Below are 24084 nucleotides of genomic sequence, written 5' to 3' on the forward strand. Positions count from 1 at the left end.
TTGTCCCTCTCCTCCCCTTTTGGCAGTTTGAACACGTGAATCTAACCTTAGTGGCTCTTTTACTTCAGTTTGGTTTTGTTTCTCTGTATGCTTGTTTGTCTCTTACGTCCAGGCACTACCTGCAGAAGCCAAAAGAGGATAGCTCATCCCCTGGAGCTGAAGCTACAGGCCATTGTGAGCTGTGTGGCATGGGTGCTGGGAAGCAAACCTGGTTCTTCTGCAAGGGCAGCAGTATATGCTCTTAACTACTCAGGACTTTTTGCACCTTCCGTATTGGCCTGTTGTTTCAGATGAGATTTCAGTCACCTGTTACCACCTTCTTTGTTACTTGATAGTTTTGTTTATCTCTTTTTGCCTTATAGATTATCTATTATCTGTCTTTGGTTTTTCAGTAGAATCCACACAAAGCTGTCTTGATATTTATTCTTCTTGCTGTGCGTCCACCGTGTCTGTGGACAGATAATCTGGTTGTGCTTTGTGATTCCGTGTTTATGGACTTGAACTCCTCAATAGCTCTGTACACACATTATGGATACTCCTGCTTGGAACACCTTCAACATCCGAAAAGGCAGAAGCAGCTGAGTGCCCTTTTCTTTCTTTCTTTCTTCCTTCCTTCCTTTCTTCCTTCCTTTCTTTCTTTCTTTTTTATTTAGTTCTTTGTTTATTCTATTTTATTTTGTTTTTTTGAAATAGGGTTTCACTATGTATCCCTGGATGGCTTAGAACTGTGTATTTAGACCAGACTGGCCTCAAACTCGGAGATCTCCCAGTTAGCTCTTTTGAAGGCTTATGACCCCTCCCCATCCAGGACTATAGCTATCTTAGTTAGGATTCTGTGTTGCTGTAGCAAACACCATGACCTAAGCAAGTTGAGGAGGAAAGGGTTTATTTGATCTTACAACTCCTAGGCCACAACCCATTACTGAGGGAATTCAGGGTGGGAGCTCAGAGGACTAAAGCAGGATCCCTGTTTACTGGCTTGCTTCCAGGTTACCGTTCAGCACCACCTCCATGCCACCTGTCCTCAGGGTGACATGACCCACAATGGCTGAGCCTTCCCACATCAATCAGTAATCAAGAAAACACACCCACAGACATGGCCACAGGCCAGTCTGCTATCACCTCAGATGGTATCTTTTCCCACGGTGTCTCTAGTTGCTGCCAGGTTGTCCCAGGCTAAGCAGCAGAGTGGCAGATGTCAAAGGAGTGGCACCTCGAGTTCTTCCTAGGGACTTCTTTCTCTTCATGGTGGGCATTGACACTTTTGACTTGGCTCAGTTTATCTTCCTAGTTCAGCCCTGGTTCCCTATGAAAAGACCCTATTTAGCTGCCATTTAAGAGTGATGGATCCTTTAACAGTGTGGCAGAAAATAGGCTAACAGCCAAGCCAGTGAGCCATATGTGTCCTGTTGTGGCTCTGTACAAGGAAGTTCGTTCCAGATAAAGGCTGTTTTCATGTCTGCCTAAGATAGTGTATTCGCAGGGCCCTTTTGTTCTCTGCATGTGTACAGCTCCCCCAGTCTCATCTTCACTAATAGTAGTAGTAGCATGTACTACTTGGCTGAGATTGATACCATTTTTGCCCTGAGGTAGGCAGGGCCACCACTGCTGCCAAATGTTTGAAATGTTCTCAAACTTGGTGTCATAACCTGTACTTCAAGTTGGTTCTGGCCTCCCATTCTCAATATGCCAATTAAAAGAACCATGTTAGGGGCTGGGGATTTAGCTCAGTGGTAGAGCGCTTACCTAGGAAGCGCAAGGCCCTGTGTTCGGTCCCCAGCTCCGAAAAAAAGAACCAAAAAAAAAAAAAAAAAAAAAAAAACCATGTTAAAACTGAAAAGGAGAGGAGGATTTATTCAATGTGGCCACATTCAGAAGAGGGACAACAGAACTAGGAACCCCCTCAAATCTGTCTCCAGGATCCTGACGTGCGACCAGAGTTTAAAGGACCAAAGTTGTGCTCATCGATCAGAGCCTATCAAGGTGTGGTCCTATCCCACTGACCCGTCATTGCCTGGGTTTTAGTCTCATCCTGTCAGGTGATCAGTCAATTATTAGAATTGTTTTAGATCTCTTTCTAAGAGACAAGTCGATCTTGTGGCTGGTCCTGTTTCCTTCTAGCATGAGATTTCTGGGAATATCGCCATTTCTTTGGAGTCTATTGTTTCAGTAGTCAAATATAGAGACTAGTGTTTTGCTTTGAGAATAGCTTTATTTCTACAAGACTGGTTACAGAACCTGCCAGCCCTGTCTGCTTCCATGGCCCCCAACACAGTAGACTTCATGCTGTGGGTGGCTGGACTGCAGTGCCTCTAGAGAAATCAACTGCAGTCTGCTTTTTCCCAGAAGATAGCAGCATTTCCAAGATGAATGTGCCGTGCCCTCCCTATCTCTTGCAGCTTGAATAGTCATTTTTCTCAATTTTGTTGAGTTTTATCTTCTGGAAAGACGATCTTCAGTGTCTGTCCCACGCCTGTCTAATTCTAGCCGTGCTGTAATTCATTAAATAGCTGCTGCTTCTCTGCATTTGTTTGAGGGAGTGACCTCCTTGTTCACAGTGATCTGCAATTGTGTTGCACGGTGCAGGGAAAGCTTTGTCAGAGTTTGATTAGAACTGTTTAACAAATAGCTATGAAAAACACATCTTGTACCATTGGGGTTGAACCTTGCCACATGCACTTTCTCACTGAGCTGTATCCCTGGTTCTTAACTTTTATTCAAGACAAGATCCAACTACATTGTCTTGATTACTCAAATTATAATCTGTGTTCCTCAGGTCTCTGATAACCCGGGGTTAGAGGCATGTGGCAGTTACATACAGAATTTTAAAATCTCTCTAGCAATTCTATGATAGTTGATAAGAATCTATAATGGACCTGCAAGGTTCATGTAGGAGAACAAGAGTGCTCAGTACTGGGAAATCATTACTGTGTATTTGTTGAACATGATCTGCAGAATTCCAATGTCACCTGCTCAGTAAACACACGGAGGACCTTTGAGGAAATAACCTTCAGTCAGTTTACTGGAAAGGCTGTGTAAGCTAAGATGCCTGTTGTCTCTAGATGAGCAAAAGCAAGTGTCTTAGCGACGTCAGCTGTGGAACTGAGAGCTGTTTGAGTTGGTAGAGTGCAAAGGTGTGGCGGCTGCTTTGGAGATCAGCAGCTACAGAGATGGCCTAAGACGCCCTTGCCAAGACCGTGCAGTCTGCTAGGGAAGCTCAAGGCATGTATGGGGCAATTCAATGGGAAGCACAGTAAGAGGCAGACACCACTGCACTGGGAGCGAGCGGCTCTTCCCTGGGACTGCTAGGAAACACTAGGGAACCAAGGTGACATGGCACCTCTCTTGGTAGGAGGAGGAAGAGGAGCAGCCTCAGCCCGCACAGCCCCCTACACTGCCTGTGGAAGAAAAGAAGAAGATTCCAGACCCAGACAGCGATGATGTCTCTGAGGTGGACGCTCGACACATTATTGAGTAAGGGGTCCCCATGTGTCCTCATCTGAAGCTCTCTAAAGTGGCACCAGAACAAGTGGCCAAAGCCCCAGCCACTCACTTCTCTTTGTGCTTTGTGTCTGTCTTACTGTACAGTCCCAGATGGCTTCAGACTTGAGATTATTGTCCTCTCCCTAGGTGGCATTCCCAGTACTGACACAGCTACCAAAGGGCCATATTTGTTTCCTAAAGCCATCATTAGTCTCTGTAGTGATTGACATAGAAAATGATTCCTTGCTCATCATAAGCTTTTGAAGTACAGCCAACAACACAGGTCCGCCCATCTGCCCTTGTTCCCAGGGACCTCCCACTGTTTCCTCCAAGAAACCTGTGTCTGGTACTGTGTCCACGTCCAGAGAGAGTAGCTGCATTCTTTTTCCTTTTTGTTTGCACACATACATCCAAGCATTGTGGTGTGCGTGGCTTCTCACCAAGCATCTGCAGATGTAGACAGTTGCTCCCATCTTGTACGGCAGTATTAGAGCCTCATGCTCTGTCTGCTCTTTGTTTTCTGCTCACCCCAGTGTTGTGCATGCAGACATTTTGCTCTGGAAACCACAACTTAAAATTAATGTGTTGATTTGATCTTTGTGCTAAGAAGTTTATGGGAGACCATTATAGAGAAATACGATAAAAGACTTGAGTTACTTAAATCTGAAATACTCCAAATTCCAAATGTTTCAGTTTTCACAGCAGTTATTATTTTCTGATTGGGAATTGTGAAATGAAGATCACTGTGGATACTCTACCAACTGAAAAACTCCAAAATCTCTAACACATAAGAATGTTCAACCTGGTGGTGGCCCATGCCTTTAATCCCAGCAATCCAATGTCAGCCTAGTCTATAGAGTGAGTTCCAGGACATATGGGCTATACAGAGAAACCCTCTCTCAAAGAACAGCAATAAAATAAAATCAATCTCAGGGTCTAGAGAGATAGTTTAATAAGGTTAAGAGCACTTACTGCCTTTGCTGAGGCCCTGGAACCCTGGATTCAGTTCCCAGCACCTACCTGGTGACTCCAGCCACCTATAACTCTAGCTCCAGGGGACCCTCTGACTTCCATGGCTACCAGACAGACACATAGTACACATACATACATATCAGCAAATATTTGAGTGCTGAGATCATAGACATGTGCCCCTATGCCTGACTTTGTTTTATTTATTTTTTAATTTTTTTTTTTTCGGAGCTGGGGACCGAACCCAGGGCCTTGCACTTGCTAGGCAAGAGCTCTACCACTGAGCTAAATCCCCAACCCCTTATTTTTTAATGTTAAGATTGGATCTCATCCTACAGCCGAGGCTGGTTTCACTCCTGAAATTATTTTACTTCCTGAATGCAGGAGTTCTATGTGAATGCAACCATGCCACGCAGTTTAAATGACTTTTTACGTGGGAAATAAACAGCCGTTGAGATGGCTTCTCTTGTAAAGGCACTGCCAATCCTCAAAACACCATGTATATATCCCTTATACACCACTAAATTTATAATTGTGAGGAAAAGAGAGGTTTTGCTGGGCGGTAATTGTGCACGCCTTTAATCCCAGCATTTGGGAGTCAGAGCTAGGCAGATTTCTGAGTTCGAGGCCAGCGTGGTCTACAGAGTGAGTTTCAGGACAGTCAGGGCTACACCAAGAAACCCTGTCTGGGAAAAAAAGAAAGTAAGGGTCTAGAGAGATGGCTCAGTATATGCCACACTTGCAGAGGGCCTGGTTTTGGTTCCTAGTCCCAGTACTAACTGGTTCACAATTGTCTGTAATGGTAGCTCAATACTACCTTTTGACCTTTGAGGAAATCTTTACTCATAAACACAGTCCCCTCTGCCACACAGACACATAATTAAAAATCAGATCTTTAAAAAAAGAAAAAGAGGGCTGGAGAGATGGCTCAGTGGTTAAAAGCACTGACTGCTCTTCCAGAGGTCCTGAGTTCAAATCCCAGCAACCACATGGTGGCTCACAACCATCTATGATGGGATCTGATGCCCTCTTCTGGTGTGTCTGAAGATAGCTACAGTGTATTCATATACATAATAAAAAAAGAAAAAGAAAAATAATTATTGAGCCAGGAATGAAGTAGATTCCTGTAATTCCAGTGCTTAGGAGGCAGAGGCAGGATTCAAGGCCTGTGGTCTATGTGGCTGGTTCTAGACCATTCACTGCTACAAGAGTGAGACCCTGGCTTTAGAGAACAAAGTAGGAAGTAAAGGCCAGTGAGCTGGCTCTGCTGGCAGTGGTGGCTGATGCCAAGCCTGATAACCTGAATTTGGTCCCCCAAGCCCACATGGAAGAAGCAAAGAACCAGCTTTGACTCCCTCCCACATATCTGTGGTGGCATGGCTACACCCCTACACACACACACACACACACACACACACACACACACACACACACACACACGAGAATGGCAGATTCAAAGTCTACCAGGGCTGCATATTGAGACCATGTCTCAAGATCAAGATAATCTTAAAAAACAGCAGCCAAGTGAGCTTAGGCTGTGTCTCAGACGTGTCCAGTGTAAGGACAGTGCTGTGTCTGTGCAGCTCAGTGCTAGGTGAGCAGCTGCTCTTTAACACCAGGGCATTCTGTCACGGGCAGTGGCAGGACCCACACTAGCCCTTGTTGATGGGCTTGGGGCCCGTGTGGTCTCGGGGATGATCGTCTGGTCCTTCTCGGGTTAGAATCGACTGCCCCCTGTGCTGTGATTCCCGTATATCCTCTGCAGTTTATAAGTCACAGGCAGAGGTCGCCAATGCAAGCTAGTGGCAGTACATTGTCTCAGACAGTGCCTGTGTCCTCATACCACATGTGTTCCCTCCAGGAACGCCAAGCAGGATGTGGACGATGAGTACGGCGTGTCCCAGGCCCTTGCTCGTGGTCTGCAGTCCTACTATGCTGTGGCCCATGCAGTGACAGAGAGAGTAGATAAGCAGTCAGCCCTCATGGTCAACGGTGTCCTCAAACAGTACCAGGTAAGACAAGAGGCAGTTGGGAGGCTGGATGGCTGGTGGTTGGACTTAGGCAACACTTACTTTTCCTGAAGAGCCACAATTTTCCCATCTGGTTTTGGTTTTGTCTCCTCTGAGACAGGGTCTTCACTGTGTATTCTAGAATGGCTTCAAACTTGCTACGTAGACCAAACTGGCCTCAAACTCAGCAAAGATTCATCTGTCTCTGCCTGATAAAAGGTGTATGACACTACACCCAGATAGTTGCCTTATGTAAAGCAGCTGTGGTCAGCTATGCTGGCCACCAGAAGGCATTAAAACCTGAGTAAGCTGCCAGGTGCCAGGCACGGGGGCATTGTATGCACAGAGGACTTAGGCACCCTCACACAGCCTCTCTGTACAGGCATGGCCCTCAGAGACACTTTGCAACATGAGTTAGATCTGAAATTACCTGGAACTCTGACTTCCTTCTGGGAGCAGAGGAATGGTCCTTCCCATGGGAGGGTTTTCTATGAGGGTGAAAAGACCACACATGGCTTTGCTCCCAGATTGGCTGGGAAATGTCCTTTTTCCATGTCTTACAGTCCTGTCTCTTCTCTTGAGGACTCTGTAAAGAGAATGTACAAACTTTCTTTCCTTGTTATATTCAGTTGGAAAGCTCCCATGCTTTGGAAAGTCCTCCATTAAAAAAAGAAATCTGAGCTGGGCAGTGGTGGTGCACACTTTTAATTTCAGCACTCAAGAGGCAGAGGTAGGCGGATCTCTTGAGTTCCAGGACAGCCCGGTATATACAGTGAGTTCCAGGATGGCCAGAGCTATACAGAGAAACCCTGTCTCACATAGATAGATAGATAGATAGATAGATAGATAGATAGATAGATAGATAGATAGATAGATAGATAGATAGAGCGAGCCATAGTTCAGATCTCACGTGGAAGCGAGGCGGTGATATGACTTCGGTTAATCCTAGTACTCGAGGTGAAGACAGCATCTCCAGGCAAGCTGGCTAGCTAGACTTAACCAGATTATAGAGCTCTGGGTTCAATGAGAGATCCTGCCTCAGTAAATGTTGAAGAAATTGGGAGTAATCAAGGAACACTGATAAAGAACACCTAGCCTCCACATACATATGTACAGGCATACATGACCTGTACATTATACTCACTAAAAACAGGCGTTTTAGGTGACCCTATACTTGAGAGCCATTCGGGTCTCCTTGCCTAACACGCCTGTCTTCTGAGCTCTCCTTCCTCTGCTTAATCTGTGCACTAAAGCCTTTCTTAAGCCTGGGTTTGATTCTCAGCACCCACTGTGGTGACTCAAATCTCTAATTGCAGTCTAAGAGTGTCCTATCTAATGCCTTCTTACATCCTCCATGGGCACCAGACACATCTGTGGCACCTACAGGCCAAATACTCAGAATAATGAGATAAATTAGTCTAAAACAATTAAAATATATTTAGTTAAAAAATAGGTCAGTTTCTGAGGTGGCATCTCATTTGTGTGGTTTCTATGACTTCCACCATGTTATGCTTTGGTCAGAGCCAACATGTAATAGTGAGCCCACCAGCCATATCTTCAGACACTCGGAGATCTGGAATTGAGAGAGTTTTGTGAGTGACTGAATGTGCAGTGAGGATTGGGCTACTGTTTGTATGCGTACAGAACATGGTGCAGAAGAGACACAATCTATAGCAAAGGCAAGAAAACAGGAGAGCGTGTTCCAGCTGGCAGAGGTGGAGAGGCGGGACGTGGGGACGGCAGCAGTTTAAAGGTGTTGCTACTGGGAACATGTCATGAAACATGTAGCCGTAGTCTTTTGATTGCTTTTACATTATGGTCAGGTGATAGTAATGCTATTTACATGACTTTCATAAAAAATAAACAAGTAAAACAAAAATATTACATAAAGTCATTCTTAGCCCTTTTATTTTTTATTTTTTTTCCCGGAGCTGAGGACCGAACCCAGGGCCTTGCACTTGCTAGGCATGTGCTCTACCACTGAGCTAAATCCCCAACCCCAAATAAAGTCATTCTTAGCATGGTCCCCAGTGTTTTCATAGTAAGTGTGGCTGGGCATAAGCACACCAGGAAAAATAGGGTAGTCCAGGCATAGTAGCTTGTAGGGTAGCCACAGGTAGCATATTGGTTGTGTGAACTTGGTCCTGACCCTTTTGCCCTTTCAGATCAAGGGTCTGGAGTGGCTGGTGTCCCTGTACAACAACAACCTGAACGGCATCCTGGCTGATGAGATGGGGCTGGGGAAGACCATCCAAACCATTGCACTCATCACGTACCTCATGGAGCACAAGCGCATCAATGGGCCCTTCCTCATCATCGTTCCTCTCTCGTATGTATAAGCACAACTCCATTCCCAGCCTGGTTGCTATATGGGTTTCTTTTTCCTGCAGGACAGAAGTGGATTGTCTATAGAGTATGGCATAGGGTTAGTCTAGAGCCTCTCTGTGACCACCTTCCATTTCTTTTCACATGGTCTTCACATCGTGGCTACCATCTGTCTGTCTTTACTTGGTTGTTTCTTTCTTTTTTTTTTTTTTTTTTTTGGTTCTTTTTTTCCGGAGCTGGGGACCAAACCCAGGGCCTTGCGCTTCCTAGGCAAGCGCTCTACCACTGAGCTAAATCGCCAACCCCTACTTGGTTGTTTCTTAAGGATGAGACATTGCTTCAGTCATGTCTGCATTTGGGAGACACATCAACCCGTTGCTGTCTGCCTCTACCTTGGAGGAGCAGGAGTGTGGAGCTCACTCATATTCTATGAGTCACTCTTACAGATTTCTTTAATGGCTCCTTGCTCCTACTGGGGCAGTTGGTAGGGCTACTTTTGGCTCTGTTAAGCAAAGACTGTTGTATTCTCTTGTAGTCATTGTGCCCTGCATAGGGCCCAATGTCCTCTTGTGTCATATTTCAGCTTGGTATACATAGCACAGGTGCCCACACCTGTGTGTGTGTGGCATCTTGCAAAGTATCCCACTCACTACTTCTTGGTTCCAATGGCCTCTTGCTTTCAGCAGTTCTGGAAATCTGTTGGATTTAAAAAAAAAAAAAAGTCCATCTGCCTCAGCCCTCCCCATGCTGGCTCTCATTGGTATAACCCAGGTTATATTTCTGGCCGGGTCAGTTTCTTGCTTAGGGGTTATCTGTTCCTGCTGTCTCTGTGCCTGGGCCTCATCCTAGAGCAGTCTCTAAGCTCACTACCAGAGCCATTAGTCCCAAATCTCAGTCCTTGCAAGCCTGTCACATCTGAGGCCTAGGCACGACGTTTGTTTCCAGGTTACGGTTTATCTGAAGTCTCTTGGGGTTGTGTTCCACCCTCTCCATGAGTCAACAAAAGCCTATAAACTGAGAGTTTCCTTTTCTTTTTTCTTTTCTTTTTTTTTTCTTTTTTTTTTTTTTTTTCGGAGTTGGGGACCGAACCCAGGGCCTTGCGCTCTACAGCGCTCTACCACTGAGCTAAATCCCCACCCCTCCTTTTCTTTTTTTAAAATTTATTTTTTACTTACTCACTTTACATCCCACTCACTGCCCTCTATCACTCCCTACCCCCACTTTTTCCCCAAACCCCATCCCCTTCTCTGAGTGGCACTGCCACCTTGGGGATACCCCCATCCTGGCATTCAAGTCTCTGCAAGGCTGGGCACATCCTCTACCACTGAGACCAGACAAGGCAGTCCAGCCAGAGCAGATCCCACATGCAGGCGCTTTTGGGCTAGCCCCGACCCCAGTTTTTGAGTACCCACACGAAAACCAAGCTGTATATCCAATACCTATGTGTGGGGAGGTCTAGGCCCAGTATGTTCTTTGCTAAGTGATTCAGTCTCTCAGAGCCCCATGGGTCCAGGTTAGTTGTTTCTGTCTTCCTGGTTTTTTGTTGTTTGGGGTTGTTTTGTTTTGATATAGCCTTAGCTGTCCTGGAACTTGCTTTGTAGACCAGGCTGGCCTTGAACCCTACCTCTGCCTGCAAGTGTTAGAATTGCAGGTGTGTACCACCATTCCTGGCTTGGATTCCCCTTTAAGTGTTTAGTGGTGGCCTCCCAGCTCTAGCTAATGCCCAATTTCTTCTGTTACTGTACACATCGCAGCCACCATGGTTCCTTCTTGCCTGTGGTTTATCTTTTGTTCCTTAGGTGCAGCACCGTTGAGGGACCGATGCAGCTTACTCTCAGCTACTTCCACTAGCTTTGCACTGTGTTCACTGCTCTGCCCAGGCTTAGTGGCTGTTATGGCTCCTTTATGGCCTGCAGCTTCTCATGGGTCCTCCTTATTGCCATAATTTTGACTTTGACACATTTTGATTGTTACCTGTATTTATCCCTGGGTGGCCTTGAGGTCAAGATTCTGCCTCAACTTTCTGAAAGCCTCTTCACTATTTTATGTTTGGTGTTGGGTATGGAGTCAGGGTTTTGGAATGCTGGGCCAGTGTTCTGCTGCTGCACCACGTTCCAGGCCGGTGCTGACGTATATTTCTCAAGCTCCTGCTCCATTCTTAAGGTTTGCTCATGACTATAGAGCTGTAGTCCTGTAGCTGTGGAAGTGAGGTACCCTCTTTCTCCTTCTGTGTCCACATCGTGCCCATAGCAACTCTGACATACTACTCCGGCAGGTTCACTGCTGGATGCTTGTGGTTTTTTCTACTGTGTTGTTGTATTGAGTGCTTGGGGCTGTGGATGAAGTCCTTCCCTTTTAGCATTCCACACATTTTCCCATTGATCTAATTTGGGCTCTTAGCTGCCATCCCTATCCAAGTTCCGCCTGAAGTTAGAGCACTTCTTGCTTTTGTCCAGCTGCTTTCCCCTGGCACCTCTTTCCAGTTCCTGCCCCAATTCTGGATCAGCTCATTCCCTAAGGAGCCCAGTGTTAGAAACTATACTGTGTACTCATGAGGCTGAGGCAGAAGGCTTTCTACAGGATTGAGGCCAACCTGGGCAGCAAGATGTTCCAAGCATGTCTGGAATATAGAATGAGGCCCCTTTGCAAGAAACACAAAAGAAGAGGATAGAGAGAAGACTCGGGACCAGAGTTCAGTTCCCAATAACTAAATGAGACCACTTCAGCTGCATGGAACTGTAGGTAAAGGAGGAGATCAGACACCTTCCTCTGGTTTGGCTGTCTGTCTTCTGGTGTCCTCAGCAGCAGTCTTTTGTGTCACAACAAGCATTTGATTCCCAGGCTGGCTGCTTTGTCTGAAGCTCACAGCTTGTACAGAGAACCTGTCTTAATTACTTAATTACTGTTGCTGTGACTAAGCACCATGACCAAGGCAACTTATGAACTGGCTTAGGACTGTAGGGGGTTAGAGTTTATGGTGGCAGAGCAACAGCATGGTGACAGGAACACCTGAGAGCTCATATACTAATCCACAAGCACAGGGCACAGAACGACACTGGAAATAGGGTGGCTTTTGAAATACAACACTATTTCAACAGACCACATCTTCTAGTCCTTCCCCAACAGTTCCAGCTATTGAGGCCAACTATTCAAATATGTAAGCTCATTCAAACACTGGGCCGACCTACAGTCTCTTCTCATGATTCCCGTCCAGACATGTTCATGCTGTCCATCCCACCCCTCCTGGCTAGAAGCACTCCCTATGCCCTAGGGAGTCTTAGTGTTCAATACCCAGCTCTCCTATCCTGCCTGCGGCTCTGCTGTTCCCATGTGAGTTCTTTGCCTGCCTTATAGTCTTGTACCTGCCCTGATCCCCAAGCTAAACATGACATGCCGGCTTGCTGCAAGTCTTCCGTATCCCTCAAGCCTTCCTTCTCTGCAATGGCAATAATACCAAGTGCTCAGCCAGGCCTCTGCTGCTACTCCCTGAGGGGCAGCTCCAGAGCTGGGCATAGTCTAGGGCCAGGAGCTCCCAGTGCTTTTAGGTATCCAAGCTCCTGAAGTATTCTGTTATTTTCTTTTTTTCATTCCTTTTTTAATTAATTTTTTTCTTTTTAAAGACGGAATTTTTTTGTGTGGCCCTGGCTGATCTGGAACTCACTCTGTAGACCAGGCTGGCCTCAAACTCAGATCTGCCTGTGTCTGCCCCTTGAGTGCTGGGATTAAAGGCATATGCCACCAACGCCTTTAAGTGTTCTCGTTTCCTCTTAGTGACAGCCATCTGTAGGCTACTTGCCTTATGGGTTCAAAGTGACTATACTGTCTCTGTCATCTCCCCTGGTTGCCAGGATGGCAGAGTAAAGGATCTACGTTAACTAACCTTTGCCAGTGTGATGTCAGCAACTTGAACTACCATTAGGTGGGACTCTGCTAAGCAGTAGCGAGAAAGTCTAGGAGTGGAGTTTCTGGGAAGAAAATCAAGAGTGGGGAGGAAGCTCTATCTTGAGCTATGGCTGCTTCTCTGCCCTTCGCAGCTCCAGGATTCTCCAAGGTCCTCAAGACCTGTCCTGAGAAAGGTCTGGGCTCTCTGGACCTTCTTCTGTGTTCTTGGCCCCTGCTTACCTCTTTTTTTTTTTTTTTTTTTTTTTTTTTCTTTTTTTCTTTTTTTCGGAGCTGGGGACCGAACCCAGGGCCTTGCGCTTCCTAGGCAAGCGCTCTACCACTGAGCTAAATCCGCAACCCCCCCTGCTTACCTCTTTTCTCCTCTTCTATTCCTTCTGGGTCATCTGTAGCTTCCATTTTCAGTCTCAGGTGGTCACAGGATCACCATGTCCCCTGTATTCCCATGTGTTAAATCCCTCGCTGTCACTGGGAGGCCAGCCACATGGCTTAGCACATCTGTAGTGTCTTACATATTCACTCACCAAGGTGCCTGTGAATCTCCACTAGGGCTGGCTGCCTAAGACCCACTCCTGGCTCTGCCCTGGGCCAGCTCTCCCAGTACATATCTGTGTGTGTGTCTATTCTTCCCACCTGGAGCAGGGTGTCTTTCCTCTTTGGCTGCTGCCACTTGCAACCCTCTCCACTCCTGTGCACAAAGCTCCCATTGGACACATGGAGTTTACTGTGGCAGTTCTAAAGACCAGGCCTGTTGGCTTCACTATTGCCTAGTGTAGAACCTGACTATCCCTTCCTTTCCCTTCAGGACGCTGTCAAACTGGGCATATGAATTTGACAAGTGGGCCCCCTCTGTGGTGAAGGTTTCCTACAAGGTATGTCACAGGCTAAAGAAGTGTCCTCCAACTTGTTAGCAGACAGTCTTGACCAAAGGAGGGGAAGGTGCATGAAAAGAGAAGCCAGGGTGTGTTAGAGGCACAAGACTCCTAGGCCTGGTGCTTATTTGGTGCACAAGTGGTCTTAGTAGTAACGTAGAATGGGTAGTTTCTTATTTTGAGGCATACTTTTTATTTTAAGTCAAAATCAAATGTTTTATTTGTGAGCATTGTCTCAATAGTATATATCTTAGTATACTTAACAGACATGGACATGTTTACTGGAGGATTGTCTTATTAGAACTGTGGTTTAAACCCATTTCTGTATGAGGACAGAGTGAATATAGACCATTGGTGACATGATTCTGGTGTCCTGAGTACCTAGCCAGGCTTGTGCCAAGCATCAGGCCCAACGCAGATAGATGCTCAATGCATTAGGAAGGGGCTTGCAGCCCTTGGTATGGGCACTGGAAACTGAGGTGGACAGGGTACCAGTCCACCAATGCATACATACCACCATTTACTTCTGCCTCAGGCTCTTTTTTTTTCTTTCTTTTTTTTTTTTTCTTTTTTTCTTTCTTTTTTTTTCAGAGCTGGGGCCCGAACCCAGGGCCTTGCGCTTGCTAGGCAAGCGCTCTACCACTGAGCTAAATCCCCAACCCCCTCAGGCTCTTTATCCTGTGCCTGTGATATAAGGACATTGTTGCTATGTGCAAGAGCTTGATATGTTAGAAAGTAGTCATGGAGGAGACTGGAGACTAGAAATGAGGAAGGATCAGGCAGTGAGAAGGCCAAAGTGAGTATGTTGGCTGTTGGCCAGGTGAAAGAGGGGGCCCTATCTTCCAGGGTAATGGTTTGGGACCTAGGAAGAGGGAAGTTGATCAGAGCCTAGGAATGTGGCTAAGGGTGTCCTGTGCCCACTACTCTGCTGCAGCTGGTGTTCTATGTGGCTTGGTCAGCACATGCTAACAGCCTTGCCCAGCATCATCCTGGGCTGCCTCTGGCAAGACCCAGCTTTATCCTTCAAGAGTACTATTCATAAGTCAAAACTTTTTTTCTTTTATTTATTTATTTTTTTTTTTCCGGAGCTGGGGACCGAACCCAGGGCCTTGCGCTTGCTAGGCAAACGCTCTACCACTGAGCCAAATCCCCAACCCCAAGTCAAAACTCTTTACATCCTGTCTCTACAGGGCTCTCCAGCTGCCAGACGAGCTTTTGTCCCCCAGCTTCGCAGCGGCAAGTTCAATGTCTTATTGACCACCTACGAGTATATCATCAAAGACAAACATATCCTGGCCAAGGTAGGTGTCCTCATGGAAACACAGCAGGCCTAGGGCTCAGGCTGTCTACAGATCTCAATGCCTGATGTCTTACCTATGTCATAGCCCCTTGCATAGCCTAAGTATTTTGTCTACATGTATAAAAAAACATAGCTGGTATGCACTTGTATAAGGAAGGCTATGCCCTGGCTCCCTCAGCATCCTGAGTGGGCCCCAATTCAGGTTAGGATCCCCCACAGGACCTGAATAAGTGTCCCTCACCCATCTCCCAGGACCTCTGTGCAGAGAGACTCATCACAGTGTCTCCTGATCATGAGTGACCTATCAGATTGAGGCAAGGCTTTGTATGTTATGGTGGGCCTCTCCCTGGAGTTGGGCCCAGGGAACATTGACTGGGTTCTGGAGGACTCTTGGGGAAGCAATTGACGATGAGCAGTGAGTGGGTGCTGGGCTGGAATGGGGCCCCTGTCCATGGAGGCCATGGCCTTGCCTGATGCTGTTGAGAGCTGTAAGTAGCATGAAGTTACCCAATTCCTCTGCCCATGCTTGTTTTCCTGTCGTGGACTGGGATGGAAGCTGAGGGGCAGGACTGGGCCCCCTGGGCTGGTGTTCCAACAGAGTGTTAGTTAAAGAGGTCAGCTGAGGATCAGGCCCTCTCCCATGGTGACATTTTCCTGCACAGTGCCTATAATGTGTGCACTCACTGCAGGGCCTAGGCTGACAGATGAGTGTACCGAGGTCCAAGGAGTTGGCCCAGCACAGTCTTTACATATAGGCCATCCATCTACATGACACGACTTCTACTGCAGTACAAAACCACATACACCCCCGAGCCACGCATGGGGCCCTGAAAACACCCTTGCTTGCTGGCAGTGATTCACATCGACATAAATGCCTGTTCTGAGAGATGGAAGTCCTTATGGCCTTAGGAGAACTGACAGAATTCTCCTTGGGGCTCCTACCTGAAGCCTAACATTGTTCTCCTTGTCGTTGGGGTCACTGGCAGACTCTGGTGAGGAAAAGCCTGGCACTGCCCCTTCCTGGAAGTCATATTCAGATTGCTTGTATGCCACCTGCTACATAAGCATGGCTGCTTGTGGCCAATGTTCCAGGTGCCTCCCTGGGGACGAGGTGCTGAGCACTATTTCCTGTTGTTTGGAAAGCCAGTGTATTGTAGCTCAGCTCCTCACCCATCTGTCTCCATGTGTTAGGGAGTGTGTGTCTGGTGGTTACTGCTGGACATGCTGCTCACTTTGCAGGCCTGCTACCTCCTTTCACCACCTTTTCTTGGCCTTGCAGATCCGCTGGAAGTACATGATTGTGGATGAAGGCCACCGCATGAAGAACCACCACTGCAAATTGACACAGGTCCTTAATACACACTACGTGGCCCCTCGGCGCCTGCTTCTCACAGGCACGCCACTGCAGAACAAGCTACCTGAGCTCTGGGCACTGTTGAACTTCCTGCTCCCCACTATCTTCAAGAGCTGCAGCACCTTCGAACAGTGGTTCAATGCACCCTTTGCCATGACTGGAGAGAAGGTGAGTTTGTTTGGGGTGGAAAGTGGCCTCTGAGGAGCCATCCCCGGCTCAGCCACCCTGGGACTGACCATGAGTGCCCACTGGCCACATAGCAGCAGAGTGTGCTGTCAGAGCAAGCAGCACCCCAGACTTCAGCAGGGCAGAAACCAGATGTCTCTGTGGGAACTAGGGATCCTTCACAAGGATCAGGTCTCGCCATTGCGAGTATCAAGGGGCTGAGAAAGTTTAGTTAATACATCTGTGAGGCCAGGCTATGACATTGTTTATAAAGAGCTCTTCAGTTATCATCTTGTATAGGTGCTATGTGGTGGGACTCTGTCCAAAGGCCATGTTCTCCATATTGTGTGAGGTCTCCCTGGTGAAGAATCTGAGCTTCTAGTCCACAGTACTGGTGTTGGTGGGTTTTGAAGCAAGCCATATGCATTGTGAAGGGATTAAACAGTCAGCCTTTGAGCCTTGGTATTTGTTCCCCTTCATGCCTCCTCAGGTCTTAGACAGATGTCCATTGCTCTTATCCACAAGTTCCCCGTCCTCCCTGGAACCATGCTGAGGCAAACAGCCCTTGTAAAAGGGCCATCATTTCTGGGTTTTTTTTTTTTTGTTTGTTTGTTTGTTTGTTTGTTTGTTTGTTTTTCAACCCATATAACGAAGGAGGCTCTTCTCTGAGGCTCCGTTCCCAGAGCTACAGCCCAAAGCTATATATTTGTTTCTCTTCCTCTAGGCCGAAGCTCTAAAAGGGATGACCAGAGCACAGCTGAAAAGCTCAGGCCTATGCCATCTTAGTTGCCTCTCCTTCCTGGTTTTCACTTCAGTAGAGTTCTAGGAGTTGGGCTTGATGACACAGAGGCAGGCAAATCTCAGAGTTTGAGGCCAGCCAGGGCTTCATACAGTGAAAACCTGCATGGAAAAACCAACCAGTCAACAGTAATAAGTAGATCCTTGGCTAACAAGCCAGCTCAGCAGCTAAAAGCACTTACCACCGATCCTGATGTCTTCAGTTTGAGTCCCAGGACACACAAAGTAGAATCTGAACCAGCTGTGACTCCTCTGGGTGTCTCCACCCCCAAACACAAATAAGGAAAGAAAAACCATTTTAAATGCTGAGGAATGTAGCCTTGAAGCCGAAGAGCAGTGCCCTGGATAAGCAATGTTTCTTAGGCAATAATTCCTCTGAGGTCGAGAGACGAAGGTGTGGCCCCTGGTGTCACAGCATTCTTTGGCATTGATCAGACAAGCTTATAATGCCCCAAGTTGCCTGACTTTAGTCAGCTGATGCTGTGGTTGTAAGTACCAAATTGGTAATACATAAGAGAGACCCAGCAGCCAACTGTCATATGTGTTCTTGGAGTGGAGCTCAGGCATAATGTAAGCATGGTACCTGGCCATTAGGCATTTCTTTTTTTTTTTTTTTTTTTTTTTAATTCATTTATTTATCATTTATGAGTACACTATCGCTGTCTTCAGACATGCCAGAAGAGGGCACCAGATCTCATTACAGATGGTTGTGAGCCACCATGTGGTTGCTGGGATTTGAACTCGACCTCTGGAAGAGCAGTCAGTGCCCTTAACCACTGAGCCATTTCTCCAGTCCTAGGTATTTCATAAATTACACAAAAGGCAGCAGATTTTCAGTTTCCCAAGGGTGAGGATCTTCCTCTTCTCCAGAGGGCACACAGGTACCAAGTGATATAGCTGCTATCCATGACTCAGTTGCACTTCCCGTGCCTGCCTCCCTGTCTTGGAGGAAGTATTAACGATGTACTTACTGTCTGGCTCCCAGGTGGACCTGAATGAGGAGGAGACCATCCTCATTATTCGTCGTCTACACAAGGTGCTACGGCCCTTCCTGCTGCGGCGTCTCAAGAAGGAAGTTGAAGCCCAGCTCCCTGAGAAGGTTGGTGTTGGCAGAAGCCACAGGTGCCATTTGCAGGGCTATTCCCAGGTTGAGCACAGTCAGTTGATCCTTCCCTGGACCTGCTCCACAGAATGGGATTGGTGACTGACACCACAGTGCAGCCAAGCCAGGGCCTGGTGCAGAGCCGAGCCCTGTCACACTCACACTTGCTGTGTCCTTCCCCAGACTTGTGTCCCCAGATAGAGGCTAGGGCTCAGGTTGGATCTACCGAGCAGTGTCAGTGGTGTGCACCCGCTGCTCTGTGCACCCACACTTGGCTTGCCTCTCTGGCTCACTTCACCATCTGTTTTCTGACAAGCCTTGGAAAGCCTTCCAGAATGTGGGCAACTTACCCACTGTAGCCCAGAATCTCTTCTTCTTCCCAGATCTCCCCACTTTGAGAGCTCCTCCCTCATACCCCAATGTCCTAATCAGTGCTGGTCACAAGACTCCATCCACTTGGCACAGGCAGCCCAGTCTAAGCTTATATGGCCTGAGAGTGTTCTTTTCTCCACAGGTAGAATATGTCATCAAATGTGACATGTCAGCCCTGCAGCGTGTGCTCTACCGTCACATGCAGGCCAAAGGTGTGCTGTTGACTGACGGCTCTGAGAAGGACAAGAAGGTTGGTTCCAGGTTCTTCTTCCCTATTTGACGATTGTCTGAAAGGAGGAGGGTAAATCAAGAACAGCAGGGATTCAGAGGAGTGCGCACTCTTCCCAGGAGACCATACCTGGCCCTGGACCCTCGGGCCTTCAGACAGCCATGTCTGGAATGCTGGTTTGAGGATGCTTATTGGGCTGTTTTCTGGAGTTCCCTTGTTTGAGACACTGCCTTCCTCATGACAGCAGGAGACACAGGGCTAACTGATCCAGAGTTGGAGCTCCACTTACCCAGCAGCTGAAGAGCCACCTTATCCGTCATGGCCTCTTTGCCCTTCCTCTTGCTATTACTGGGAGCACTCAAGAGTGTCATCCTTCACCTCCTTTAAGCAGGCCTGGGCCTGTCCCTGCAGTCTGTACCCAGCACCCCAGCCATAGCCTTCAGCGTGCCTCTGTTGTTCAGCCCCTTTCTTACCTGTGCATTGAAGCACTGTGCTCTTTGCTTCTGTTCTGGTACAGACCACCACACCCTTCCTTGTGTAGCTGCAGAGAGTGGGTGTGCTTGCCCTCCCCTGGCTGCCACATTTGCTTACGTTCATCCCTGTGCCAGCTTGTCTCTTAGGACTTCTCAGAGACACCTGCCTCTCCCAACTGTCACAAAGATAACCACCACCCTGCCCAGTCCCCTGCTCACCTCCATCTTGCCCAAAGGCAGGACTCCATTTTGGACCATCTCTTGTGCTTCTGCAGGGCAAAGGTGGCACCAAGACGCTGATGAACACTATCATGCAGCTGCGCAAGATCTGCAACCACCCCTACATGTTCCAGCACATTGAGGTAAGGCCACAGCCCAGTGACCTGGCTCCTGGTGGCAGAGCTGGGCGCTTGTCCCTGATGCCTGCGGGCATGTGTGTGCGCATATGTGTGTGTGCACATATGTGTAGGCCAGAGGTTGATACCCTCTACTAACCTCTGCCTACGTTTTGTAGATAATATCTTTTGTTAAACTTGGAGCTCATTAACTTTTTAGACATGATGGCTAATGAGCTCCACAGATCTGTTTTTCTCCACATCTGTCAGCAAGCTTGGCTTCTACCTAAGTGCCAGGAATCCAACTTAGGTCATCATGAGTACAGCAGGGCCTTGAGGGACAAAGGTATCAGTCTACTCAGTCCTTGGGATGTTCTTAAGAATGGCTAAGGAGGGGCTGGAGAGATGGCTCAGTGGTTAAGAGCACCCGACTACTCTTCCAGAGGTCCTGAGTTCAATTCCCAGCAACCACATGGTGGCTCACAACCATCTGTAAAGAGATCTGATGCCCTCTTCTGGTGTATTTGAAGACAGCTACAGTGTACTCATATATAATAAATAAATAAATCTTTAAAAAAAAAAAAAAAAAAAGAATGGCTAAGGAGCTGGGCATAGTGAACTACTACTTTAGTCCCAGAACTCAGGAGGCAGACCAGGGTGGACCTCTTTGAGTTCCAGGACAGCCAAGGCTAAGTAGGTGGACCCCATATCAACAAAACAACAAAAAAGGCAGCAGGCATGGTCCAGGAGGCAGAGGCAGGTGAATCTCGGAGTTAAAGGCCAACCTGCTCTACAGAGAAAGTTCTAGGACAGCCAGGGCCACACAGAGAAAGGGAAACCGGTCTTGAAACATGCTAACTAAAAAGGGTTAAGGTATTTTTACTAGCCACTGTCTTTACATCTGTATCTGTTAAAATTTCCTTTTGCTAGTATTTAGGCGGGGAGCGGGGGGGATGCACATCCGTCAGCACTGGGCAGTGTTACCTAGGCCTTTGACAAGGAAACACATGTTCAGATTTGGAGTGGGCCCAGTTCACTGGTGCTTAGCAGACCCATCATGGGACTGAAAATGAAAGTCTCTAAAACTGTTTGCTCAAGAGTCACCTCTGGGCTGAAGAAATGGCTCAAAGGTTAAGAGAACCTGCTTTTCTTCTAGAGGTCCTGAGTTCAATTCCCAGCAACCTCCTGGTAGCTCATGACCATTTGTAATGAGATCTGGCCTACAGACATACATGTAGACAGAACACTGTATACATGATAAACATTTCTTTAAACAAGTCACTTTGTAGGTCTTTTCTGTGGATTTGGGGGCGCCTCCTTGGGGAAATATTCCCAGAGCTGAGGTCACAAATGTCTGTCAGGGCTTCCTACCCCAGGTTATGAAGTGCTGCATAGATGACATCAGTCAAGTCCATACCTCAGTCTTTTGCTCCCCAAAAGCAAGCATATGTTTGTATTCTTAGTGTACAGTTTCAAGGTCATTCAAGACCTCTGATGCTTTGGCGTTCCATTTCAGGGTAGTCGGAGATGTTCACATTGGTGCCTAATGTCACCTAGCCTTCTTCCTACCCTTCACAGCAAAAGCATGAGGGTTGGCATTGGTGCACTGAGTCCAAGCTGGACATCCACATCTGTACTCTGTGCCACTGTAGGCCACAGATACCTCTCAGTCCTCTGCAGTAGCTGTCTGGAAAATGGGTTGACTGGGCAGTTCCTTCTTGCCTTGGCACTGATCCATCTCTTGTCCTGTTGCAGGAGTCCTTCTCTGAGCACCTGGGGTTCACCGGTGGCATCGTGCAAGGGTGAGAAGCTTCCCAGCTCTGAGAATGGGTAGCAGTCTGCTGAGGGGGTTGTAGTCTTGGTTGGTATGGTTAGCATTTATCTGCTAGCCGAGGCCTCCAGACCTTAGCTCCACTGCCCATAGTGTAATGCCAGGCAGCTTCTGTTCTGCCTGAGCCTCAGTCCACCCACTCTACACTTGATGCCCTGGGACCACCTTTCCTGCAGCTTCAATGCAGGCTTTACTTCTTTCTCTCGGGTGGGACATGGTCACAATGTGTGACCTAGGCTTTTATGTAACTGTGTCATCTTCCTCCTGAAACAGTTGGGGCCCTTGTGCCTCAGCCCTCCATGTGCTCGGACACCAGCTCATGGTGCTGACCTTAGATGCCATCTCTAGAATATCCCTGTGTGCCTTTTTCTGACATTCTTGGTTAGGCCTCATCTCCAGCCCTTCAGTTTGATCTGGAAGGACATGATTAGATGGTGGCAGTGTTTTTTGCTGCACTGGAGATTGGGCCCAGGGCCTCACTCTCTGTCCTTGACAAGTGCTTCACTATCCTATGCAGATTCTTTACCATAGTGTGAGCTGTCCTAACCTTATGGTGGCAGGTAGACCCACCATCCTCAGAGCAGCTTCACCTCAGCTCTGTTCCTTTGTGGAGTCATTTCTTTCTGCCTTTACATAGGTTTTAGGGCCTGAACTCAGATCAGTAAGCTTACGGGACAAATACTTAACTCCCCAGCCCACTGGCCATCATGTCTGATCTCACATTTTTATTCTCCATGTGATCTGGTAAGATGGCATGTAGATATGTGGTCCCTGGCACTACCCCTTGCCAGGAGTGACCTCAGCTGTGTGTAGCTGTGGGCAGGTCTGCTTGGGAAGCCACTTCTTTCCTTGAGTTTGCCCAGCATCCTAGATGTAGCACACATATCTGTGACCTCACAGGCCTGTGAAGGAGGGACTCAATGTTTCTCTTCTTCCCTCCATGGACTAGATTGGACCTATATCGTGCCTCAGGGAAATTTGAACTTCTTGATAGAATTCTACCCAAACTCCGTGCAACAAACCATAAAGTGCTACTCTTCTGCCAAATGACCTCCCTCATGACCATCATGGAAGACTACTTTGCATACCGTGGCTTCAAATACCTCAGGCTTGACGGTGAGTAGACGACAGTGTGTGTGAGGTCTTCCTTCCTGACCTGGTTATCTGGAATGGAGTCCGGTATATACACTGAATCTGAGAACATCCTAGCTTCCTGGAACAAGGAGGAGAACCTGGGGGAGGCCTGAACTGAAGGTGTTTAGTCTCCTGTTTGCTCAAGTCTTCACTGGAGTGCTGGAGTATGTGTTACGGGTTCTGACAGTGCCATTTCAGCTTCAGTTACATACATCGTTGTCACATGGCCACGAACTTAAGAACCCTGCTAAAAGGGAACCTTGAGAGTTCTCTGTCCAGTAGAGATGCACCCACATGCAGCTCTCCTCCGTTCTTGGCCTCATCCTTACAGTGGCTCTACCACTGCCCAGTGTTAGCAACAGAAATACCAATCTTTCACCCAGCTCCCAGCCACCTGTTGCCCTGCACTGCTTTGCTAAGGCCTCTAACAGGCTTGGCCCAGAGCTGAATGACAATCAGTTGCAACAGGACCCTGACCTGCTTGCAGGCAAGGTCCTGCGCTGCCCCAGAGGCTCTGTGTACCAATTGCCACAGTATGTCTTTCCACCTTCCTTGCTCTCCAAAAGATACTTCAGGGGGCCAGCATTGTTAACAGAACAAGTAATCGAGGAAGCCCTGAAGTTAGTGTCCCATTGCCAACATTGTTAAGGACCTCAGAACCAACAAGACTTAGTTAACAGCTTTCTGTTTTCCTTGCAGAGCCTGTATTGGGCTTGCTAGGTGTGTCTTACTATAGACCTCTGCCTCTGACCCATCTCCCTGTACCCTGGACTTTTTCATTTTTTTTAAAGATTTATTTACTTATTATATATGAGTACATTGTAACTGTCTTCAGACACACCAGAAGAGGACATCAGACCTCATTACAGATGGTTGTGAGCCACCATGTTGCTGGGATTTGAACTCAGGACCTCTAGAAGAGCAGTCAGTGCTCTTCACCGCTGAGCCATCTCTCTAGCCCTGAACCTTTTAATTTTGTACTGCATCTTAAAGATGTTTCAGGGACTAACAATCTGTGCTTGATTGCTTTATCTTTTTGTCTGATTCTGTGGAGCTTCTAGAACATGCTGACCAGAACTCCTATACATCCCTCTGGCCCTAGCCTCTCCTTAGAATGCTCCAGGGCCACCTTTGCTAAACCAGTATCTCCCCCCCCCCCCCCCCCCCCCGGAGCTGGGGACCTAACCCAGGGCCTTGTGCTTGCTAGGCAAGCGCTCTACCACTGAGCTAAATCCCCAATCCCGCTAAACCAATATCTTGTTCTATATGTTCACATATCTCAGTGCTGGCCAAACACTGTTGAGGTTCAAATGGCTGGACCTCTTCAGCTGCCTCTCCTGTCCTTGTGAATACCAGGTCCTACTTTATGCAGGTCCCTGTCTTCTTGAGAAGGAGCCTAAGGACTTTTATCTATTTGGTTTCTGCTGTGTGTA

At 47.5% G+C, this 24084-nt stretch overlaps 1 protein-coding gene across 10 annotated transcripts in view; it reads left to right on the top strand.

Annotated features, from left to right (window-relative positions):
• Positions 1 to 24084, top strand: part of Smarca4 (SWI/SNF related BAF chromatin remodeling complex subunit ATPase 4) — a 91619-nt gene that overhangs the window by 39905 nt on the left and 27630 nt on the right. For all 10 annotated transcript variants that reach the window (NM_134368.1, XM_087560319.1, XM_087560320.1 and 7 more), the window contains 11 exon segments: positions 3353 to 3474; positions 6314 to 6464; positions 8627 to 8790; positions 13492 to 13558; positions 14749 to 14859; positions 16138 to 16380; positions 18161 to 18274; positions 18792 to 18899; positions 19627 to 19713; positions 21442 to 21488; positions 22467 to 22633. In NM_134368.1, the coding sequence (NP_599195.1) occupies positions 3353 to 3474; positions 6314 to 6464; positions 8627 to 8790; positions 13492 to 13558; positions 14749 to 14859; positions 16138 to 16380; positions 18161 to 18274; positions 18792 to 18899; positions 19627 to 19713; positions 21442 to 21488; positions 22467 to 22633 (1381 nt within the window).

Source organism: Rattus norvegicus, chromosome 8, assembly GCF_021556685.1.
Source record: "Rattus norvegicus strain SHRSP/BbbUtx chromosome 8, alternate assembly SHRSP_T2T, whole genome shotgun sequence".
Lineage (NCBI taxonomy): Eukaryota > Metazoa > Chordata > Mammalia > Rodentia > Muridae > Rattus > Rattus norvegicus.